This window comes from Perna viridis, chromosome 2 (assembly GCF_037379345.1).
Source record: "Perna viridis isolate PV_CMFRI_1.1 ecotype Kerala chromosome 2, ASM3737934v1, whole genome shotgun sequence".
In the NCBI taxonomy this organism is placed as follows: Eukaryota; Metazoa; Mollusca; class Bivalvia; order Mytilida; family Mytilidae; genus Perna; species Perna viridis.
Genome location: NC_142446.1, coordinates 164,974 through 187,518, shown reverse-complemented (window position 1 = coordinate 187,518; position 22,545 = coordinate 164,974). Strand labels below are relative to the sequence as shown.

The window sequence follows — 22,545 nt, the reverse complement described above, 5'->3', positions numbered from 1 at the left end:
TTCTGGAGAAACCAACAGAATTTGCATAATAACTTGATTCTGTGTTCCAGGAGAAACTGACAGATCATAAGACAATCACTGGAGTCTGTGTTTCAGGGGAAACTGACAGAACATAAGACAATCACTTGATTCTGAGTTCTAGAAGAAACTGACAAAACATTAGACAATAATTTGATTCTGTGTTCCAGGAGAAACTGACAAAACATAAGACAATCACTTGATTCTGTATTTCTGGAGAAACCAACAGAATTTGCATAATAACTTGATTCTGTGTTCCAGGAGAAACTGACAGATCATAAGACAATCACTGGAGTCTGTGTTTCAGGGGAAACTGACAGAACATAAGACAATCACTTGATTCTGAGTTCTAGAAGAAACTAACAAAACATTAGACAATAACTTGATTCTGTGTTCCAGGAGAAACTGACAAAACATAAGACAATCACTTGATTCTGTATTTCTGGAGAAACCAACAGAATTTGCATAATAACTTGATTCTGTGTTCCAGGAGAAACTGACAGATCATAAGACAATCACTGGAGTCTGTGTTTCAGGGGAAACTGACAGAACATAAGACAATCACTTGATTCTGAGTTCTAGAAGAAACTGACAAAACATTAGACAATAACTTGATTCTGTGTTCCAGGAGAAACTGACAGATCATAAGACAATCACTGGAGTCTGTGTTTCAGGGGAAACTGACAGAACTTAGACAATTATAACATGACAAGCTATAATCCTTGTTGGCTTTATATTCACAAACAGAAGTTACTTGAAGTAAAATGTACAATAGGATAAATCTTCTCAGTGACCTGGTTCCATCAAGCTAACTTATACAACCATTCATTTAACAGATTTTTCGCCTGGGGTAATTATTGTAATCACAGTTAACTTAATCTAATCCTGGATTAACTTCTATTTTCATATTGATCACAGAGACTTTAATTTAATCAGGGTTTAACTGATAATACACAACAACCAATGGCCGAAATGATGAGAAAAAAACACATCCACATACATGTACACTTTAATACTGTACCAATGTTTTACAATGACTTAGGCAAATGAAAAGACACAATGTAAAGAAATGTCCAGGTGTGTATTGGTGTACTTGACACCTACAAATGTATAGTTAACCAGAAGTTTTACCATTATGTCTAAAATTTAAATGTTTTTCATGGGTTCACCAGTTAGAGCATGTCATAACAAGACATTCATAAATAACACTACATTAAAAGGAATACAGTAACCTCATATTCCATTTAAATTGACAGACATATTGTTTGCACACTTATAGTAATATTGACTCACAATGCATTCCCCAAATAATCAGATATTGGAATTTCCCTTTCTCATAAATGAGGCCTTGCCAAAATATCCATTACCTTGGTCTTATCTGCTGCATTTCTAGGACTACCTGTCCAACTATGTGTTTGTTTATTTTTTTGATGTACTGGTATTATGTGTATATTAATGCAAATATGGAAAGGCTGAAGTTGCATATTTGGCAAAGAAATTTTACTTCTTGTAATGTCATTATTTTTAATAACATGTACTCTTGGATTAATTTGAACTGGATCTATGTTTTGTAGCTGTAAATAGTTTTAATGAAAATTAACTTTAAGGGACCAAGATTGCTCATGCAATGTGTTTACAGCTCGGGTCCCAGCAGTAAACCCATTGTATTAGCGGTTTGGTACCATAGCCAGGATGTTGACCTTCCAGGCTTCTTGCCCAAGCAGTCAACACAATGTATAAGCTGCCTGGCAGGACAGTCTTAGCTGGATAGTGACCTTCCCAGGCTTCTAGGCCTCTAGCCCCAGCAGTAAACATACTGCATAAGCAGTCTGGTACAATATCCTTAGCTTGATATTGACCTTCCTAGGCTTCTAGCCTCAGCAGTAAACACATTGTATAAGCAGTCTGGTACAATATAGCTTTAGCTTCCTCGGCTTCAAGTCCCAGCAGTAAACATATTATATGAACAATCTGGTACCATAGCCCAATAGCTGGATGGGAAGGTCATCATCCAGCTTTTAAGCAACATTGTATGATACACAGACTGCTAACACAATGTGTTTACCGCTACAGCTAGAAACCTGGGAAGGTCACTGTCCAGCTGAGGCTATGATACCAAGACTGCTCAGACAATGTTTTACTGCTAGGGCAAGAAACCTGGGAAGGTTGCTGTCCAGCTGAGGCTATGATACCAAGACTGCTCAGACAATTTGTTTACTGCTAGGGCTACAAACCTGGGTACGTCACTGTCCAGCTGAGGCTATGGTACCAAGACTGCTCGGCCAAGTAAAGAGCCTTTTCAGTTTTATGTAATTGTATTGTATGTATGATCATTGTAGGTATACATACATTTGAGGTTTTTGTCCCTTTTACTTTATTCACAATACCTATTCCCGTTATATTCCTTTAAACATGTGAGGATTTAATCAAACAGTTGATATGAATTATACAGTGCAGACATACATGTAGTTACATATTCCTTTCCTACATGTACATGTACATTTACATGTATGTAATGATAAATTTTGTAAAATACAAGAATTAAAACATTATGTTTGCACTTACCTGATAAAATGATTTGATATTTCTGATTAAAATATCCCAGTTCTGGGCCCTACCATTATCATCTTCAACAGAGTCACTTACATTCCCGTAAACTGGTCGACTATCACTGAAAAAAATACCTATAATTATACATGTATGTATATAATTGTACAATAGAGAATTATAAAGATTAGAATTTTGAGCTTTTGACATTCCTGCTTTTCTTTATTAAGCTATAAAATCACAAATATAGAAATACTGTTATGAAAAGTACATTTTGTACATCAATATGGGAGCACATTGTGAAATTCATGGTGAGGGCAGCATGGTGCATGAACATGAAGGCATGATGCAGTGTTATGCTGAATTGGTCTAAGGAAGCCTCTACATCAGTGCACAAACATGTACATTTGTGCACATAAAAAAAAACATGTTTAATAGTACATATATGTATACATGTACATGTAGTAGTACTTACATATTCTGGAGAACCTTGTTTAGAAAACTTCCATCAACAAGATCTTGAAATTCTATTGATTTATCATCTGCAAATGTTTCCACCTGAAATTTCAACAATAGTTATGTGCATATGTGTAAATACAAATGTATCTTGCACTGCAGTGTTCTCCCCATACAGTGGTCTTGTTAGCCCAATTTAGACGGGCAAATGTACATGTACTATATTTTGATGTAACAGCAACTACCTTGTAAATGTATGCTTACATGTACAAAACTGTACATTTACCTGAAATCAATGATTTATTTCTGTTTCCTACTTAAATAAATTAAGGACAAGTTGCAAATGTAGTTCTGTAGATATATGCCAATAAGAACACTGGGGAAGTACATGCAGATGTTGGTACCACACGAATGTTCATGCTACAGGTGCCATACTCTTAACAATAAGGGTCATGTATATGATATTGTGCATTTTATTGTCTGCATTTACTAGAGGTAAGGAGAGGTTGGGCACCCATCAAAGTAGTTACAAAATGTAAAATGCACCTGCTGTCAATTTCCCAAGTCAAGAATCTCTAGCCTACATGTACATTTAGGTTAATCATTTGTGTTTTTCAATAAATATTATTAAAATTTTTCTGTTGGCTTTTTGTCAATTTTTCCACCTTATTTTCTATGTACATGTACAAAAACAACAAATATGTACATTGTAGTCTACATATATCCGAGTAGATTTCTTACTTTGAAGCATGCTATATTAAGTGATCAATGCAATATCATTAACTGATTCAGTGCAGTTATAAAAAAAAATAACTGTTCTGACATAAAATGTATGACAATTTGAAGAAAAAAGTCCAGATGTTATTTTTTTATGAAATATTCCAATGTCTGCAATGTCATTTAAAACAATGTAGTTAGTGTATGTATATAAATGTACTTAGATGTATTAACTTGTCAAGCTACGGTTTTTAATAAGTTACAATTTTGGTAAGTTATAAACTCAAACTAATAGCTGTATTTGTTTTCATATTCATGTAGTGTTCTTTCCTACATGTACATACATTTGTATACCAATTCTGTTAAATAATCACAATTATACTTTACTCAGACTTTTAATAACATTCTGTTTTTACATTACCATGCTAAAAAGAACTATATAGGTGCAGTCCTGATACATGTATCATGGTGTCATGGTATAAAAGACAAAAGCAATTTCTTACCATCTAATATTGCCATTTTATAATTTGAACTAATATGATTTTGAAATGAATCATTCATTAGAACATAAGGAAAACATGTTTCAATTTGAAACAAGTTCCATTGGAAGCTTTATCAATCTTGATTTTACTTTTGCTGACACGAATTATCTGTTTTATAACATAAAATGTCATAGAACTAGAACTACATGTTCTATTAATTTTAACAAAATCGTCTGCTCATATATACATTTTTGGTAGTTTTTAAGACTGCTACAATTACTTTATTTGAGGCCTTGAACTTGATGTGAATTTTATACACGATTTGAAAACACTAGAATAATTTATTTAAGACACTATTTATACAATTAATGCACGCCAGGGAGTTACAAACATGTATCAAAGGAGACTGTGTTTTTTTATTATTTATATATAAACATTACCCAAAGAACAAGTGGTGATTCCATAAAACTACTAAACGATGCCATTATCAGCAGCTTGCCTGTTCTTGTTGCATTCACATTCTTAGCAAAATATGTCGATGAATTATATTATTCCAAGATAAGAAAAGTATTTTTCCTAAATATATGCAGTAATTTTCGCATTAAAAGATGGCAAATACTCAATGCTTGAATGTAGTCACTTCATTACTCCCATACACAAGATATGACTCCATAATTAATCCTAAAATAAGTGTAAATAAGACCAGAATGTGTATTTAAACGACCGTCCATTGCTCACACAAAGGTAACAATCCTGTAATTAACCTTTCAGATATCCATACGCGTCAGGTAAAGAAAAATAATATGGCAATATCTATAGTATTCGTCTTTAAAGAGCAATGGAATAGAAATAAGCAGCTGTGAAATAAAGATAAATCGTTATTTACCACAAAATACACAGAAATGATAATTTTGAATGGAACTATATTTTTAACGCCCTCTACAGAGCGATGCTAACGACGCAAAGAAAAGGTAACTCGCTACACTAAGGTCTCACTAAGCACTTCCGGGTCAAATGGCCACCACCCCCTCCCCCCGAAGATGTAGTACCAAAAACACACTGAACCTAGACATATGCATTGTAAACACATTATTTGTGTGTATTATGATTAAAAGTAGTCAAAATAAAGCTGAGAATGTGTACTTTAAAATCATATATGTGATTAACTACAAAAGTGTATGAATATTGTTTACATGTGCGAATAATTTGCCTCCATGCTGTCAGTTAGCAGAACAGGTAAAAATGTGGATTTTCAGCATTATTTATTCAAGTAAATTTTGTGAAGAATTTCTACAATCATCGTACCATTAGCATAAAGATTTTGGAAGCCTTATTTTCCAAGCTTCGCAACGGTATGCAACTTTAAGATGTATTTGTCCTGGGAATTCACAGTGAGATTTTGAAAATTACTTTTTTAACATGTAAAGTAATGGAAACGTTAGAAGTGGTTAGTGAGACCTGACCGAGAAATTTCATTTTTGATTAACTCGAATAATTCAGCGTCTCTATCCACTACTTTTCTCGAGAATTATTCGGGTTAATTTTTGATGTGCGTTGATGTTTCTAATTCTATGCTATATTCATATTGTTAATCGCAGTTCTGGGACAATCCCTTTCTGTCAAGTTAGAAGGGGAATGTGGAGAGAAAATCTTTATCTATACATAATATAGATCAAGAGACCTATAATTCGATTACAGGTCATTATGATAGATCTACAAGGATAATCCCTTTTGAGGTTCGGCGCTGGAGATATTTTTTACAATCGATGGTGGTCAAAACAAAAAAATATCTCCAGCGCCGAATCTCAAAAAGGATTACTACAGGGAATACAAGTTTATTCTACAAGGACTGGAGGTCACGAGTTAGATCCGTAATATCATTAAATGCACAAAAAATGTACTAAAATGAGGTTTAAACTTTTTTTTACATTTTACTATCCATGGCCATACATTAAATAAAAAACAGTGGTATTAGGTGTTTGGCCATGAAAATGGCAAGCCAAAGTGGACAAAAAGCCATATTTTTTTATATTAAAAAAAGTTTTTTTAATAAGAAATTGAATTGTTAAAATCAGAAAATTAATTTTTTATATTAAGAAGTCATATTTTAATGTAAAAATATCCTTTTCTAATATTATTAAATACATTAAAAATCCATTACCTGATAAAAGAAATTCATTTTCTAATATTGAAAATTCAATTTCTAATATTGTTTTAAACATATTTTATTCGATAAGATGAAACTGGATTGGATGGCAGGCTTAAAGCCTATATATATCCTCTCCATACAAGGCAACACAATTAGTGAACATGCAATTCAGGAATACAGATATATGTTACGGCGGAAATAAGTGGGAGGGGAAAGGATGTCTTGTGTTTTATTTTTGTCGATTTTAAAAGCTCTACAGAGCTTATGTTTATTGTTTGATATATATCGATTTTAAATAAAGTTTACTTGACTTGATCGGAATATGGCCCATTCCGTCCTGAATTTGAATAACGCGAGATTCAACGTTATTACGATTCAGGTCGTCCGATTCCGGAATGGGACGATCTTGTTTATAGGTTACAGACCACCAATTCAACCAATGAGCATTTGGAACGTACGCAAAAATAGTCCTACGCAGAAATTACCCCTCTTCCTCATAGTGCTGTGAAAAAAGTTCTCATCTTATTTAAAAAATTCAAACAGTTTCTGAAAGGAAAAACATTTCTGTACATTTTATAGGTGCATTTTGCTTCTTGTGATGTGAAGCCTAATCTCCATAATGATTTTTAAATATACCCCTATCTTGTGAAAACACTGGGATTTCCCATGCTATTTATAGACCCTTCACTTCCGGTGACCAGTACTGCACTGCAAGTCTGCTAACCCCACATGCCATTCTGGGGATTGTGAGCTGACATATGTAGAATCATGCTGATATATAGTCCTCTGCAGGTTAAAGTTAAGGTAAAGTCTAGAGAAGCCATTGAATATTATGAAATTAGCATAGAAGCCTATGAGAAGTGGAATTAGTGGTTTTTAGCCTTAAGCTGAAGCCATGGCAAAATGAAAAGTTTCTTGAAATAGCTTTAAACTACTTGAAGATCTTGTTAACTTTGCCATGAGAGGAATACACTACAAAAATCCTTCAAAATATGCATTTTTTTAAATTATAGGTCCAAATTATGGAAAATTGGTCTTTTTGGCTGATTTTTATGTCCTATCTTGTAAAAAGTGTACAAAATTTAGTAAAAATATCAAATATTAAACTTTGAGGGCTATATTTACCTTAATATGGTGGTGATAAGCACTTGAAATCAAGTTTTGTGTAGATTTGAGCAAAAATTAGGTTAGAAATGAGGAAAAACTCGCTTTCATTACTGCGGTTAAGGCCATATAAGCATTCCCCTATGGCAACATGGAAAATCCATTATTGAGTACTTTTTTTGCTTTAGGTGCCCTTTACTGGTCATGTTTTAATGTGAAAACACTGTATTTACAAATTTAAAGCCAAATATATCACCTTTTGTGAAAATTTAAAGATTTAGGATTTTTGACATGTGATCAAGAAAAAGGGGGAGGCATGTCAGAAATAAATTTTTAAAAATAGACCAATTTCTCAGAAAATGATTACTTTTAAAACTATTTCTTCATTAATATTGTTAAAAAACAAGTTGTGATTGATATTTTTTATTTGAAAAGTCAGAAAAAGTTCTTTGCAAATATTTAATGCATTTAAGTATGGTAGAATATTGTCACTTTTTTGCTCGCACAACTTGGTTATCCTATATTTAAAAATCAAATATTTAAAAAAGTGCTTGTCACATTTCACTGAAACTTTGCAAATGCATTCAGTATGTGTGTAGGAAGATACCTGTATAGTTATTTATTTTTTCTAAGACAAAAAGTGACTCTTTAGGTTACAGACCACCAATTCAACCAATGAGCATTTGGAACGTACGCAAAAATAGTCCTACGCAGAAATTACCCCTCTTCCTCATAGTGCTGTGAAAAAAGTTCTCATCTTATTTAAAAAATTCAAACAGTTTCTGAAAGGAAAAACATTTCTGTACATTTTATAGGTGCATTTTGCTTCTTGTGATGTGAAGCCTAATCTCCATAATGATTTTTAAATATACCCCTATCTTGTGAAAACACTGGGATTTCCCATGCTATTTATAGACCCTTCACTTCCGGTGACCAGTACTGCACTGCAAGTCTGCTAACCCCACATGCCATTCTGGGGATTGTGAGCTGACATATGTAGAATCATGCTGATATATAGTCCTCTGCAGGTTAAAGTTAAGGTAAAGTCTAGAGAAGCCATTGAATATTATGAAATTAGCATAGAAGCCTATGAGAAGTGGAATTAGTGGTTTTTAGCCTTAAGCTGAAGCCATGGCAAAATGAAAAGTTTCTTGAAATAGCTTTAAACTACTTGAAGATCTTGTTAACTTTGCCATGAGAGGAATACACTACAAAAATCCTTCAAAATATGCATTTTTTTAAATTATAGGTCCAAATTATGGAAAATTGGTCTTTTTGGCTGATTTTTATGTCCTATCTTGTAAAAAGTGTACAAAATTTAGTAAAAATATCAAATATTAAACTTTGAGGGCTATATTTACCTTAATATGGTGGTGATAAGCACTTGAAATCAAGTTTTGTGTAGATTTGAGCAAAAATTAGGTTAGAAATGAGGAAAAACTCGCTTTCATTACTGCGGTTAAGGCCATATAAGCATTCCCCTATGGCAACATGGAAAATCCATTATTGAGTACTTTTTTTGCTTTAGGTGCCCTTTACTGGTCATGTTTTAATGTGAAAACACTGTATTTACAAATTTAAAGCCAAATATATCACCTTTTGTGAAAATTTAAAGATTTAGGATTTTTGACATGTGATCAAGAAAAAGGGGGAGGCATGTCAGAAATAAATTTTTAAAAATAGACCAATTTCTCAGAAAATGATTACTTTTAAAACTATTTCTTCATTAATATTGTTAAAAAACAAGTTGTGATTGATATTTTTTATTTGAAAAGTCAGAAAAAGTTCTTTGCAAATATTTAATGCATTTAAGTATGGTAGAATATTGTCACTTTTTTGCTCGCACAACTTGGTTATCCTATATTTAAAAATCAAATATTTAAAAAAGTGCTTGTCACATTTCACTGAAACTTTGCAAATGCATTCAGTATGTGTGTAGGAAGATACCTGTATAGTTATTTATTTTTTCTAAGACAAAAAGTGACTCTTTAGGTTACAGACCACCAATTCAACCAATGAGCATTTGGAACGTACGCAAAAATAGTCCTACGCAGAAATTACCCCTCTTCCTCATAGTGCTGTGAAAAAAGTTCTCATCTTATTTAAAAAATTCAAACAGTTTCTGAAAGGAAAAACATTTCTGTACATTTTATAGGTGCATTTTGCTTCTTGTGATGTGAAGCCTAATCTCCATAATGATTTTTAAATATACCCCTATCTTGTGAAAACACTGGGATTTCCCATGCTATTTATAGACCCTTCACTTCCGGTGACCAGTACTGCACTGCAAGTCTGCTAACCCCACATGCCATTCTGGGGATTGTGAGCTGACATATGTAGAATCATGCCGATATATAGTCCTCTGCAGGTTAAAGTTAAGGTAAAGTCTAGAGAAGCCATTGAATATTATGAAATTAGCATAGAAGCCTATGAGAAGTGGAATTAGTGGTTTTTAGCCTTAAGCTGAAGCCATGGCAAAATGAAAAGTTTCTTGAAATAGCTTTAAACTACTTGAAGATCTTGTTAACTTTGCCATGAGAGGAATACACTACAAAAATCCTTCAAAATATGCATTTTTTTAAATTATAGGTCCAAATTATGGAAAATTGGTCTTTTTGGCTGATTTTTATGTCCTATCTTGTAAAAAGTGTACAAAATTTAGTAAAAATATCAAATATTAAACTTTGAGGGCTATATTTACCTTAATATGGTGGTGATAAGCACTTGAAATCAAGTTTTGTGTAGATTTGAGCAAAAATTAGGTTAGAAATGAGGAAAAACTCGCTTTCATTACTGCGGTTAAGGCCATATAAGCATTCCCCTATGGCAACATGGAAAATCCATTATTGAGTACTTTTTTTGCTTTAGGTGCCCTTTACTGGTCATGTTTTAATGTGAAAACACTGTATTTACAAATTTAAAGCCAAATATATCACCTTTTGTGAAAATTTAAAGATTTAGGATTTTTGACATGTGATCAAGAAAAAGGGGGAGGCATGTCAGAAATAAATTTTTAAAAATAGACCAATTTCTCAGAAAATGATTACTTTTAAAACTATTTCTTCATTAATATTGTTAAAAAACAAGTTGTGATTGATATTTTTTATTTGAAAAGTCAGAAAAAGTTCTTTGCAAATATTTAATGCATTTAAGTATGGTAGAATATTGTCACTTTTTTGCTCGCACAACTTGGTTATCCTATATTTAAAAATCAAATATTTAAAAAAGTGCTTGTCACATTTCACTGAAACTTTGCTATGCATTCAGTATGTGTGTAGGAAGATACCTGTATAGTTATTTATTTTTTCTAAGACAAAAAGTGACTCTTTAGGTTACAGACCACCAATTCAACCAATGAGCATTTGGAACGTACGCAAAAATAGTCCTACGCAGAAATTACCCCTCTTCCTCATAGTGCTGTGAAAAAAGTTCTCATCTTATTTAAAAAATTTAAACAGTTTCTGAAAGGAAAAACATTTCTGTACATTTTATAGGTGCATTTTGCTTCTTGTGATATGAAGCCTAATCTCCATAATGATTTTTAAATATACCCCTATCTTGTGAAAACACTGGGATTTCCCATGCTATTTATAGACCCTTCACTTCCGGTGACCAGTACTGCACTGCAAGTCTGCTAACCCCACATGCCATTCTGGGGATTGTGAGCTGACATATGTAGAATCATGCTGATATATAGTCCTCTGCAGGTTAAAGTTAAGGTAAAGTCTAGAGAAGCCATTGAATATTATGAAATTAGCATAGAAGCCTATGAGAAGTGGAATTAGTGGTTTTTAGCCTTAAGCTGAAGCCATGGCAAAATGAAAAGTTTCTTGAAATAGCTTTAAACTACTTGAAGATCTTGTTAACTTTGCCATGAGAGGAATACACTACAAAAATCCTTCAAAATATGCATTTTTTTAAATTATAGGTCCAAATTATGGAAAATTGGTCTTTTTGGCTGATTTTTATGTCCTATCTTGTAAAAAGTGTACAAAATTTAGTAAAAATATCAAATATTAAACTTTGAGGGCTATATTTACCTTAATATGGTGGTGATAAGCACTTGAAATCAAGTTTTGTGTAGATTTGAGCAAAAATTAGGTTAGAAATGAGGAAAAACTCGCTTTCATTACTGCGGTTAAGGCCATATAAGCATTCCCCTATGGCAACATGGAAAATCCATTATTGAGTACTTTTTTTGCTTTAGGTGCCCTTTACTGGTCATGTTTTAATGTGAAAACACTGTATTTACAAATTTAAAGCCAAATATATCACCTTTTGTGAAAATTTAAAGATTTAGGATTTTTGACATGTGATCAAGAAAAAGGGGGAGGCATGTCAGAAATAAATTTTTAAAAATAGACCAATTTCTCAGAAAATGATTACTTTTAAAACTATTTCTTCATTAATATTGTTAAAAAACAAGTTGTGATTGATATTTTTTATTTGAAAAGTCAGAAAAAGTTCTTTGCAAATATTTAATGCATTTAAGTATGGTAGAATATTGTCACTTTTTTGCTCGCACAACTTGGTTATCCTATATTTAAAAATCAAATATTTAAAAAAGTGCTTGTCACATTTCACTGAAACTTTGCAAATGCATTCAGTATGTGTGTAGGAAGATACCTGTATAGTTATTTATTTTTTCTAAGACAAAAAGTGACTCTTTAGGTTACAGACCACCAATTCAACCAATGAGCATTTGGAACGTACGCAAAAATAGTCCTACGCAGAAATTACCCCTCTTCCTCATAGTGCTGTGAAAAAAGTTCTCATCTTATTTAAAAAATTCAAACAGTTTCTGAAAGGAAAAACATTTCTGTACATTTTATAGGTGCATTTTGCTTCTTGTGATGTGAAGCCTAATCTCCATAATGATTTTTAAATATACCCCTATCTTGTGAAAACACTGGGATTTCCCATGCTATTTATAGACCCTTCACTTCCGGTGACCAGTACTGCACTGCAAGTCTGCTAACCCCACATGCCATTCTGGGGATTGTGAGCTGACATATGTAGAATCATGCCGATATATAGTCCTCTGCAGGTTAAAGTTAAGGTAAAGTCTAGAGAAGCCATTGAATATTATGAAATTAGCATAGAAGCCTATGAGAAGTGGAATTAGTGGTTTTTAGCCTTAAGCTGAAGCCATGGCAAAATGAAAAGTTTCTTGAAATAGCTTTAAACTACTTGAAGATCTTGTTAACTTTGCCATGAGAGGAATACACTACAAAAATCCTTCAAAATATGCATTTTTTTAAATTATAGGTCCAAATTATGGAAAATTGGTCTTTTTGGCTGATTTTTATGTCCTATCTTGTAAAAAGTGTACAAAATTTAGTAAAAATATCAAATATTAAACTTTGAGGGCTATATTTACCTTAATATGGTGGTGATAAGCACTTGAAATCAAGTTTTGTGTAGATTTGAGCAAAAATTAGGTTAGAAATGAGGAAAAACTCGCTTTCATTACTGCGGTTAAGGCCATATAAGCATTCCCCTATGGCAACATGGAAAATCCATTATTGAGTACTTTTTTTGCTTTAGGTGCCCTTTACTGGTCATGTTTTAATGTGAAAACACTGTATTTACAAATTTAAAGCCAAATATATCACCTTTTGTGAAAATTTAAAGATTTAGGATTTTTGACATGTGATCAAGAAAAAGGGGGAGGCATGTCAGAAATAAATTTTTAAAAATAGACCAATTTCTCAGAAAATGATTACTTTTAAAACTATTTCTTCATTAATATTGTTAAAAAACAAGTTGTGATTGATATTTTTTATTTGAAAAGTCAGAAAAAGTTCTTTGCAAATATTTAATGCATTTAAGTATGGTAGAATATTGTCACTTTTTTGCTCGCACAACTTGGTTATCCTATATTTAAAAATCAAATATTTAAAAAAGTGCTTGTCACATTTCACTGAAACTTTGCTATGCATTCAGTATGTGTGTAGGAAGATACCTGTATAGTTATTTATTTTTTCTAAGACAAAAAGTGACTCTTTAGGTTACAGACCACCAATTCAACCAATGAGCATTTGGAACGTACGCAAAAATAGTCCTACGCAGAAATTACCCCTCTTCCTCATAGTGCTGTGAAAAAAGTTCTCATCTTATTTAAAAAATTTAAACAGTTTCTGAAAGGAAAAACATTTCTGTACATTTTATAGGTGCATTTTGCTTCTTGTGATATGAAGCCTAATCTCCATAATGATTTTTAAATATACCCCTATCTTGTGAAAACACTGGGATTTCCCATGCTATTTATAGACCCTTCACTTCCGGTGACCAGTACTGCACTGCAAGTCTGCTAACCCCACATGCCATTCTGGGGATTGTGAGCTGACATATGTAGAATCATGCTGATATATAGTCCTCTGCAGGTTAAAGTTAAGGTAAAGTCTAGAGAAGCCATTGAATATTATGAAATTAGCATAGAAGCCTATGAGAAGTGGAATTAGTGGTTTTTAGCCTTAAGCTGAAGCCATGGCAAAATGAAAAGTTTCTTGAAATAGCTTTAAACTACTTGAAGATCTTGTTAACTTTGCCATGAGAGGAATACACTACAAAAATCCTTCAAAATATGCATTTTTTTAAATTATAGGTCCAAATTATGGAAAATTGGTCTTTTTGGCTGATTTTTATGTCCTATCTTGTAAAAAGTGTACAAAATTTAGTAAAAATATCAAATATTAAACTTTGAGGGCTATATTTACCTTAATATGGTGGTGATAAGCACTTGAAATCAAGTTTTGTGTAGATTTGAGCAAAAATTAGGTTAGAAATGAGGAAAAACTCGCTTTCATTACTGCGGTTAAGGCCATATAAGCATTCCCCTATGGCAACATGGAAAATCCATTATTGAGTACTTTTTTTGCTTTAGGTGCCCTTTACTGGTCATGTTTTAATGTGAAAACACTGTATTTACAAATTTAAAGCCAAATATATCACCTTTTGTGAAAATTTAAAGATTTAGGATTTTTGACATGTGATCAAGAAAAAGGGGGAGGCATGTCAGAAATAAATTTTTAAAAATAGACCAATTTCTCAGAAAATGATTACTTTTAAAACTATTTCTTCATTAATATTGTTAAAAAACAAGTTGTGATTGATATTTTTTATTTGAAAAGTCAGAAAAAGTTCTTTGCAAATATTTAATGCATTTAAGTATGGTAGAATATTGTCACTTTTTTGCTCGCACAACTTGGTTATCCTATATTTAAAAATCAAATATTTAAAAAAGTGCTTGTCACATTTCACTGAAACTTTGCAAATGCATTCAGTATGTGTGTAGGAAGATACCTGTATAGTTATTTATTTTTTCTAAGACAAAAAGTGACTCTTTAGGTTACAGACCACCAATTCAACCAATGAGCATTTGGAACGTACGCAAAAATAGTCCTACGCAGAAATTACCCCTCTTCCTCATAGTGCTGTGAAAAAAGTTCTCATCTTATTTAAAAAATTCAAACAGTTTCTGAAAGGAAAAACATTTCTGTACATTTTATAGGTGCATTTTGCTTCTTGTGATGTGAAGCCTAATCTCCATAATGATTTTTAAATATACCCCTATCTTGTGAAAACACTGGGATTTCCCATGCTATTTATAGACCCTTCACTTCCGGTGACCAGTACTGCACTGCAAGTCTGCTAACCCCACATGCCATTCTGGGGATTGTGAGCTGACATATGTAGAATCATGCCGATATATAGTCCTCTGCAGGTTAAAGTTAAGGTAAAGTCTAGAGAAGCCATTGAATATTATGAAATTAGCATAGAAGCCTATGAGAAGTGGAATTAGTGGTTTTTAGCCTTAAGCTGAAGCCATGGCAAAATGAAAAGTTTCTTGAAATAGCTTTAAACTACTTGAAGATCTTGTTAACTTTGCCATGAGAGGAATACACTACAAAAATCCTTCAAAATATGCATTTTTTTAAATTATAGGTCCAAATTATGGAAAATTGGTCTTTTTGGCTGATTTTTATGTCCTATCTTGTAAAAAGTGTACAAAATTTAGTAAAAATATCAAATATTAAACTTTGAGGGCTATATTTACCTTAATATGGTGGTGATAAGCACTTGAAATCAAGTTTTGTGTAGATTTGAGCAAAAATTAGGTTAGAAATGAGGAAAAACTCGCTTTCATTACTGCGGTTAAGGCCATATAAGCATTCCCCTATGGCAACATGGAAAATCCATTATTGAGTACTTTTTTTGCTTTAGGTGCCCTTTACTGGTCATGTTTTAATGTGAAAACACTGTATTTACAAATTTAAAGCCAAATATATCACCTTTTGTGAAAATTTAAAGATTTAGGATTTTTGACATGTGATCAAGAAAAAGGGGGAGGCATGTCAGAAATAAATTTTTAAAAATAGACCAATTTCTCAGAAAATGATTACTTTTAAAACTATTTCTTCATTAATATTGTTAAAAAACAAGTTGTGATTGATATTTTTTATTTGAAAAGTCAGAAAAAGTTCTTTGCAAATATTTAATGCATTTAAGTATGGTAGAATATTGTCACTTTTTTGCTCGCACAACTTGGTTATCCTATATTTAAAAATCAAATATTTAAAAAAGTGCTTGTCACATTTCACTGAAACTTTGCTATGCATTCAGTATGTGTGTAGGAAGATACCTGTATAGTTATTTATTTTTTCTAAGACAAAAAGTGACTCTTTAGGTTACAGACCACCAATTCAACCAATGAGCATTTGGAACGTACGCAAAAATAGTCCTACGCAGAAATTACCCCTCTTCCTCATAGTGCTGTGAAAAAAGTTCTCATCTTATTTAAAAAATTTAAACAGTTTCTGAAAGGAAAAACATTTCTGTACATTTTATAGGTGCATTTTGCTTCTTGTGATATGAAGCCTAATCTCCATAATGATTTTTAAATATACCCCTATCTTGTGAAAACACTGGGATTTCCCATGCTATTTATAGACCCTTCACTTCCGGTGACCAGTACTGCACTGCAAGTCTGCTAACCCCACATGCCATTCTGGGGATTGTGAGCTGACATATGTAGAATCATGCTGATATATAGTCCTCTGCAGGTTAAAGTTAAGGTAAAGTCTAGAGAAGCCATTGAATATTATGAAATTAGCATAGAAGCCTATGAGAAGTGGAATTAGTGGTTTTTAGCCTTATAGATATTTCAGTGCATATTTCGAGATTTGTAAAGGGAACTTGCTAAATTAGCTCTTACCACTTTTTTTCATTTTTAATTAAAAAATTTCTATAGAAAAACACCTTATTTATCCATAAATCCCTAAAAACGATGCATTGAAGTGATTTTTCTTTTTAAACTCAATAATTTTACTGAACTTTAAACAATAAGCGGGTATACCACCTGTTAAATATTCATTCATTTACTTATGTTACTTTTTATGTATTATTTTAGTTACTTCATGTTCTTTTTTGTGTTTTTGTCCATGTCTGGTCTTTGTCCCTTGATTACATTCTTTTGATTTTTGATAGAAATTTGGTTCCCTTAATTACTTTTTAACTATACACTACATTATTACCATATTTTTATTTTATATTGTTTAATTTTGTTGCTATAGAAATATTTCTATTTGAATTTACATGTTTAGCATGATGGAACATTTTATTCCTAATTGCCTCTATCACATATCGTGATGCCAATGATATGCAAAACACTTAGTTATGTTTGATATATTTAAATATTTTGGTAATATTGTATTACAGATAATTTATATTTTCTATTAGTTCCACCATTTTCATCAGAATTAGAGGAAATGAGTTATTATTTGTTCGTGGGTTGATTGAACTGAACAAGAATAAGAAACCATGGAAAGTCCTAAAGATTATTTTTTCCCTTTTTCTTAGCGTGTAATTCTTTGTTACAATCACTATGAAATCTATCTGGCAAGGTTTAATAATAAAGTTTTTTTTCTACTTTTATTCGTACAAAAGTTTTTACTTTTTCCTACAGTCGAACTTCACTCGCTCGAACTCGGATGACTCGAACACCCGGGATTTCTCGAACACAATTCAAAGTACCAAAATTTTCTCCTATATAATCAATATGAATAACCTTGGATTTCTCGAACTTCGATTTCTCGAACACTCGAACTGACTAGTCGGTCCGTTCGGTAATAAATCTTAGAAGAAGAACTGTTTATTCACCAATAAAGGGCCCATAAAGGGCATGATTACAATACATTTTTTTTTACATACAACAGTTTTGATTGAACATATATAATAACGTGTAATATCAACAGTTAATTTACAAACTAAATAATAGTCACATTTTTTAGCTTTTACTTGTATTATGAGTAATACATCATAGTAATCAGCACAGTGTTTAGTTATCATACGGGCACACCTCAGTTTCATTTACAAAATTGGATTATGATAATGGAGATTATAATTATGATCATCAAATTATTATATGAATAAAGAATGTTAATTTATATTCACTGAAGGGCATATCTATTTGCAATAGTGATAATAATGCATTAAAATAAATAAATAAATAAATATATATATAAATGCAGTGGACATAATTCTCACTAGAAGCCTCCTTGTGCCCAGTGCAGAGAAGCAAGTCTTTTGAGTTGCTTCAAGACAAAGGACACCAAGGGACGGTGCTCTAGGCTTCAAGTATGAAAATTAAGGATCAAATTTGCATATACTGGGCTTTTAATTACCCAAAATTCTTACATTACATATTACAATATAAGCAGAAAAAGATATGGGAAGATATCAATGATCAAAAATTAAAAAAACTAATAATAATAATAAATAACATATACAAAAAGAAAAAAGATAAATTATAATTTAAACACCACTTGATATAACAAGATCACTTAAACCAGATAAAATAATAGAGTTTTCACAATTTAAGATCCATATCAATTTGTTTTCATCACTGAGGTTAATAAAATGTGGACATGTAGATATTATTAACTCATATAGTATATCTCTCTCTTGTTTATTTGATGAGCATGAAAAAAATGTACTTCATCGTCTACTTGTCCTGGGCCGCACCTGCGACATAACCTATTTTGTCTAGAAATACCATGATAACGCCCTGTTTCTATCTCAAAATTGTTTTTAATTTTAGCACATACATTAAGTTTGCCTTCACTGTTCTTTCTCAAATTTCTTACCCATGTCTCTCTATAGTGCTGAGAAAGGATCACTTTAGAGATTCGTTCGAATGAGAATTGAGTCATGTTTGTTAGACTATCTTTTATATCCTGAACAATGTTCATAATGTATTTTATTGATCCATCCCATGAGGGTTTATTTTGTCTAAACAATTTTTTAGATTCTGCATAGGCCTGTTGAAGCAATGGAAAGTCCGACTGTAAATTTTCTAGTCTATACCAATATTTTATCATCGATTTGATAATATCAAAGTGAAGTGGAAAGCGACCTAGTTCTGACAATACTGCTAAATTTGTTGAGTTTTTATGAACACCCAAAATGAATTTTGAAAATTTCACATGGTTTTTCACATATAAGTCTTTGGTATATATCATCGAGTGGTAAAACTTCCTTCTTAAGTCTAGTTTTGTATGGGTTAAAATATCCCCATATCTCAGCACCATATAGAAGAATTGGTTTGATGGTATGATCAAAAACTTTAATAGAAGTTTTTATTGAAGGATTTAAAGATAAAAAATCATTTCTAAGCTGGTGATTTGCTTTCAATCCCTTTTGATATAACTCATTCTGAGCAAAGGAGAAAGTGCCTGAGCAACTGAATGTAATGCCAAGGTACTTATACTTGGACACACACTCTATTTATGAATTATTAAATAAAAATTATGTTTGATGAGTCTGCCTGCTTTGTTCAAAGTCAAAATCTTCGTCTTTGAGGTATTAATATTTAAGCACCAATCTTTACAGTATAAGTGTAGCTTATCTAATTTAGCCTGTAAGCCTGTTACTGAAGATGACAATAATACTATATCATCTGCATACATTAAACAGTGGAGTGGGCTTGAGTTCATATATACTAGGTCAGGAGAATTTTTCAAGTAAGCCGGCAAGTCGTTTATAAATATTTTGAATAAATTTGGACTCTAGTTGTCCCCTTGTTTTACTCCCAATTTCACTTTAAAAAAAATCAGTTAACTGGTTCTGAATTTTAACACAAGACCTACTTAGACTACGTACATTTGATGATACTATAAAATTTTGACCCAACTCCACTTTTTAATAGTTTGATTTTAATACCTGTGTGAATGACAGTATCAAAAGCTTTTTGAAAATCAACAAAGCAGGCAAACATCCTACCATCTTTTACATTACAATACTTATCTATTAAGGTTTTCATAATAAACATATGGTCAGATGTTCTAGCTTTGCGTGTAAATCCAATTTGTGTGTTGTCAATAACATTTCTTTCTTTTAAAAATTATCGAGTCTTATATCAAGAATTTTGTTGAGTAATTTTCCAAGTGCATTAGTGACAGTAATTCCTCTATAGTTATTTGGACAAGAACTATCACCCCCTTTAAAGATAGGCGATATATATCCGAGAGCTCAATATTTTGGATATTTTCCACTAGACAAACAAAGATTAAATATCTTATGAAGACTTTTCATAAGTGATAACTGGCCATATTTTATCATGTTTTTGGACACATTATCTCGCCCTGGTGATTTGTTTAATTTTGTTTCAGAAATTGCTTTTGTTATTTCAGAAGTGCTAATCATAAAATCAAGCTCATTAAATGTATTAATTTTCTAGGATATTATCTAGCTCTTTAATACGTGTAATACCGCTAGATTTTGGGTCACTTAAATTTTTAAAATGTGACAACCAGCTTGATGATGCAACTGTGGAACTTTCATCCCTTCTTTCTCTGTCTTTCAGATCATTTATTAATTGCCAATATAATTTGGGGTTTTCTTCATTAAACTTTTCTAGTTCGGATAGAAGGGATTGTTTATATTTTCTGCACTTAAATTTTCTAAGTTTAGTGTATTCTCTGTAAAGTTTGTAAAAGTGTCCTTTTACAATTGGATGTTTTGAATAAATTTTCCATAATCTATAAGGTTTTTTTTCTTAAAGAAAATATCAGTATCAAACCATTTCTTTTTTGTCTTTTTACTCTTTTTTCGTTTCAATGATTTTTCTGCAGCAAAAATTATGATTTTGGCAAGTTCCATTGCTGCACCATCAATTGATGCCTGTGAGTCGTCTATATGCTTTTGTTCAAAATCTGTAAGTTTTTGTTGAATTTCATCAGACAACAATGCTGATTGAAATGATTCTGCAGAACCATCTGACCATATAAAATTTGGTGATTTTTGAGTTGTTGAAATATTTTCACTAAGTTCAATACATTTATATTTTGCAATTAGACTCAAAGCTTTGGGTCCTTTAAAAATGCCCGATAAATACACAAAGTAACGCTGTGTTCTCGCTAACGAGATGTTCATTTCATTGGCTGTAAACTTAGCCGAAACATAACGAATATTGTAATTAGCCACGTGCACAACAGCTTTGTTTTTTTAGGTTAAACCTCTAAATTCGGCATGCTTTATATAATAATTTACAAATAATATTCAAACCGTAGACATTTATTTGAAAATTTAAACAAAGCAAGTACATATATGCAGGGGGTCAATTTTTTTTCTGTAAGTGGAAAAGGGGGGTTCAGTTTTTTTTATAACTTCAAAGAGGGGGGGGCATTTTTTTGCACATGGATTTCAAGGGGGATCCACATTTTTAGTTAAGCAGAGCATTACACCAGTCAAATTAAAACATATATTTTACCACTATTAAACATTTTATTTCATTGCACATGCATGATCTCTGGTAAAATCAAGTTCACACATCATCATAACAACCAGGACCTAAAACATTTACAGTTATTAAATCAAATTGGTCCGACTTATCTGCTGACGATTCAATTTCCTTACCAATATCTTGAATCTCAAGAGCTGTGTTTGATTCTGCTTGATTTTGATCAGACTTTTCCAAAGTATCAAGTTATGGAATTGAAGACTAGAATTTTTTATTGTAAGAATTCTTTAACATCTCAACTGCTTTTGCTTCAAAGAGTAATCAAGGGAACTACGGTAATATCGGTAATTAGAAGAATGTTATCCAGGGACAAAGACCAGACATGGAAAACAGACGTACAAAGAACATGAAATTTTGTTAAAATCAAACATACAAATTAACAAAAGCAAATGAGCAACCATGACTCCACTAAAAACTTGGAGCATGGACCGGGTGCGCCAGTAGGGTAAGCGTCCTCTGCTTTTCTAGAAACACCCGCCGAGTTGCTCATAAAAAGTCAAGTCCGGGGTAGACGAAAGAGGAAAGGAAAACTATGACACGTTGAACAAATCAGTTTTCATGGCGCAGATGGATTCACCGTAGCGATCCACGATTTCATGATGACGACCATAACATAAAACTTCTATAGGGATGACTTCAATCTTGTAGCAACACAACCCTGTTCCAGAAGTTTATTTGTTAGAATTCTAGCGCCATACAAAAACTCTGCGTAGTTTCGGCAAGCTCTGGCATAATTTAGTTGTTTTATGAAAACTCCATACGCATGTTTATTAGAGGGGGTATCACATTAAAAAAAAAAGTTTTTAAGGAGGATAAGAAAATATCATGGGGGGGGGGGGTCAAGAAAATTTTATATGATTTCAAAATGACAAGTCCCCCCTCCCAGGTGAATAATGATAAATGTCTATATCCATTTGAATCGTAAGGGGAAAAAAGGGGGCTATATAGTCAAATTTTGTGTCCTGGATCTTTTTATGTAATATTCAAACCAGAACCTTCTTTTTTCGTCTATTGCATCTTTGTGTTTATATAAAATCATATATCATTGTCCTGCCTTTCTGTTTCAAATGTGATCCTAGCCCCGACCCCACTCATAAAAATCAATATGGTTACTCGGAGACATATTCAGGTGGGATAGTGGCGTGCGTGCGCCCCCTAAAATTTGCAAAACATGGGTTGACAGGGATAGATTTAGGTGGTTTTAAGTTGAAACTTTAAATTTCTCTCTAATTTTACCACAAAAGATATCTATATTGCACCCACTCTATAAT

The 22,545-nt window shown here is 32.2% G+C and overlaps 1 protein-coding gene across 6 annotated transcripts in view; it reads right to left on the bottom strand.

Annotated features, from left to right (window-relative positions):
• LOC148623219 (girdin-like) overlaps positions 1 to 4,989 on the bottom strand; it is an 89,372-nt gene extending 84,383 nt beyond the window's left edge. For 3 of the 6 annotated variants that reach the window (XM_088564878.1, XM_088564877.1, XM_088564880.1), the window contains exons 1-3: positions 4,661 to 4,988; positions 3,041 to 3,123; positions 2,584 to 2,689 (exon numbers count right to left, since the gene is read on the bottom strand). In XM_088564878.1, coding sequence (XP_088421004.1) covers positions 2,584 to 2,689; positions 3,041 to 3,123; positions 4,661 to 4,705 — 234 coding nt within the window. In that variant the 5' untranslated portion in view covers positions 4,706 to 4,988. Of the gene's footprint in view, positions 1 to 2,583; positions 2,690 to 3,040; positions 3,124 to 4,660 lie in introns of all 6 variants that reach the window. The other 3 variants (XM_088564875.1, XM_088564876.1, XM_088564879.1) reach the window with 2 other exon arrangements.
• Positions 4,990 to 22,545: the final 17,556 nt, after the last annotated feature.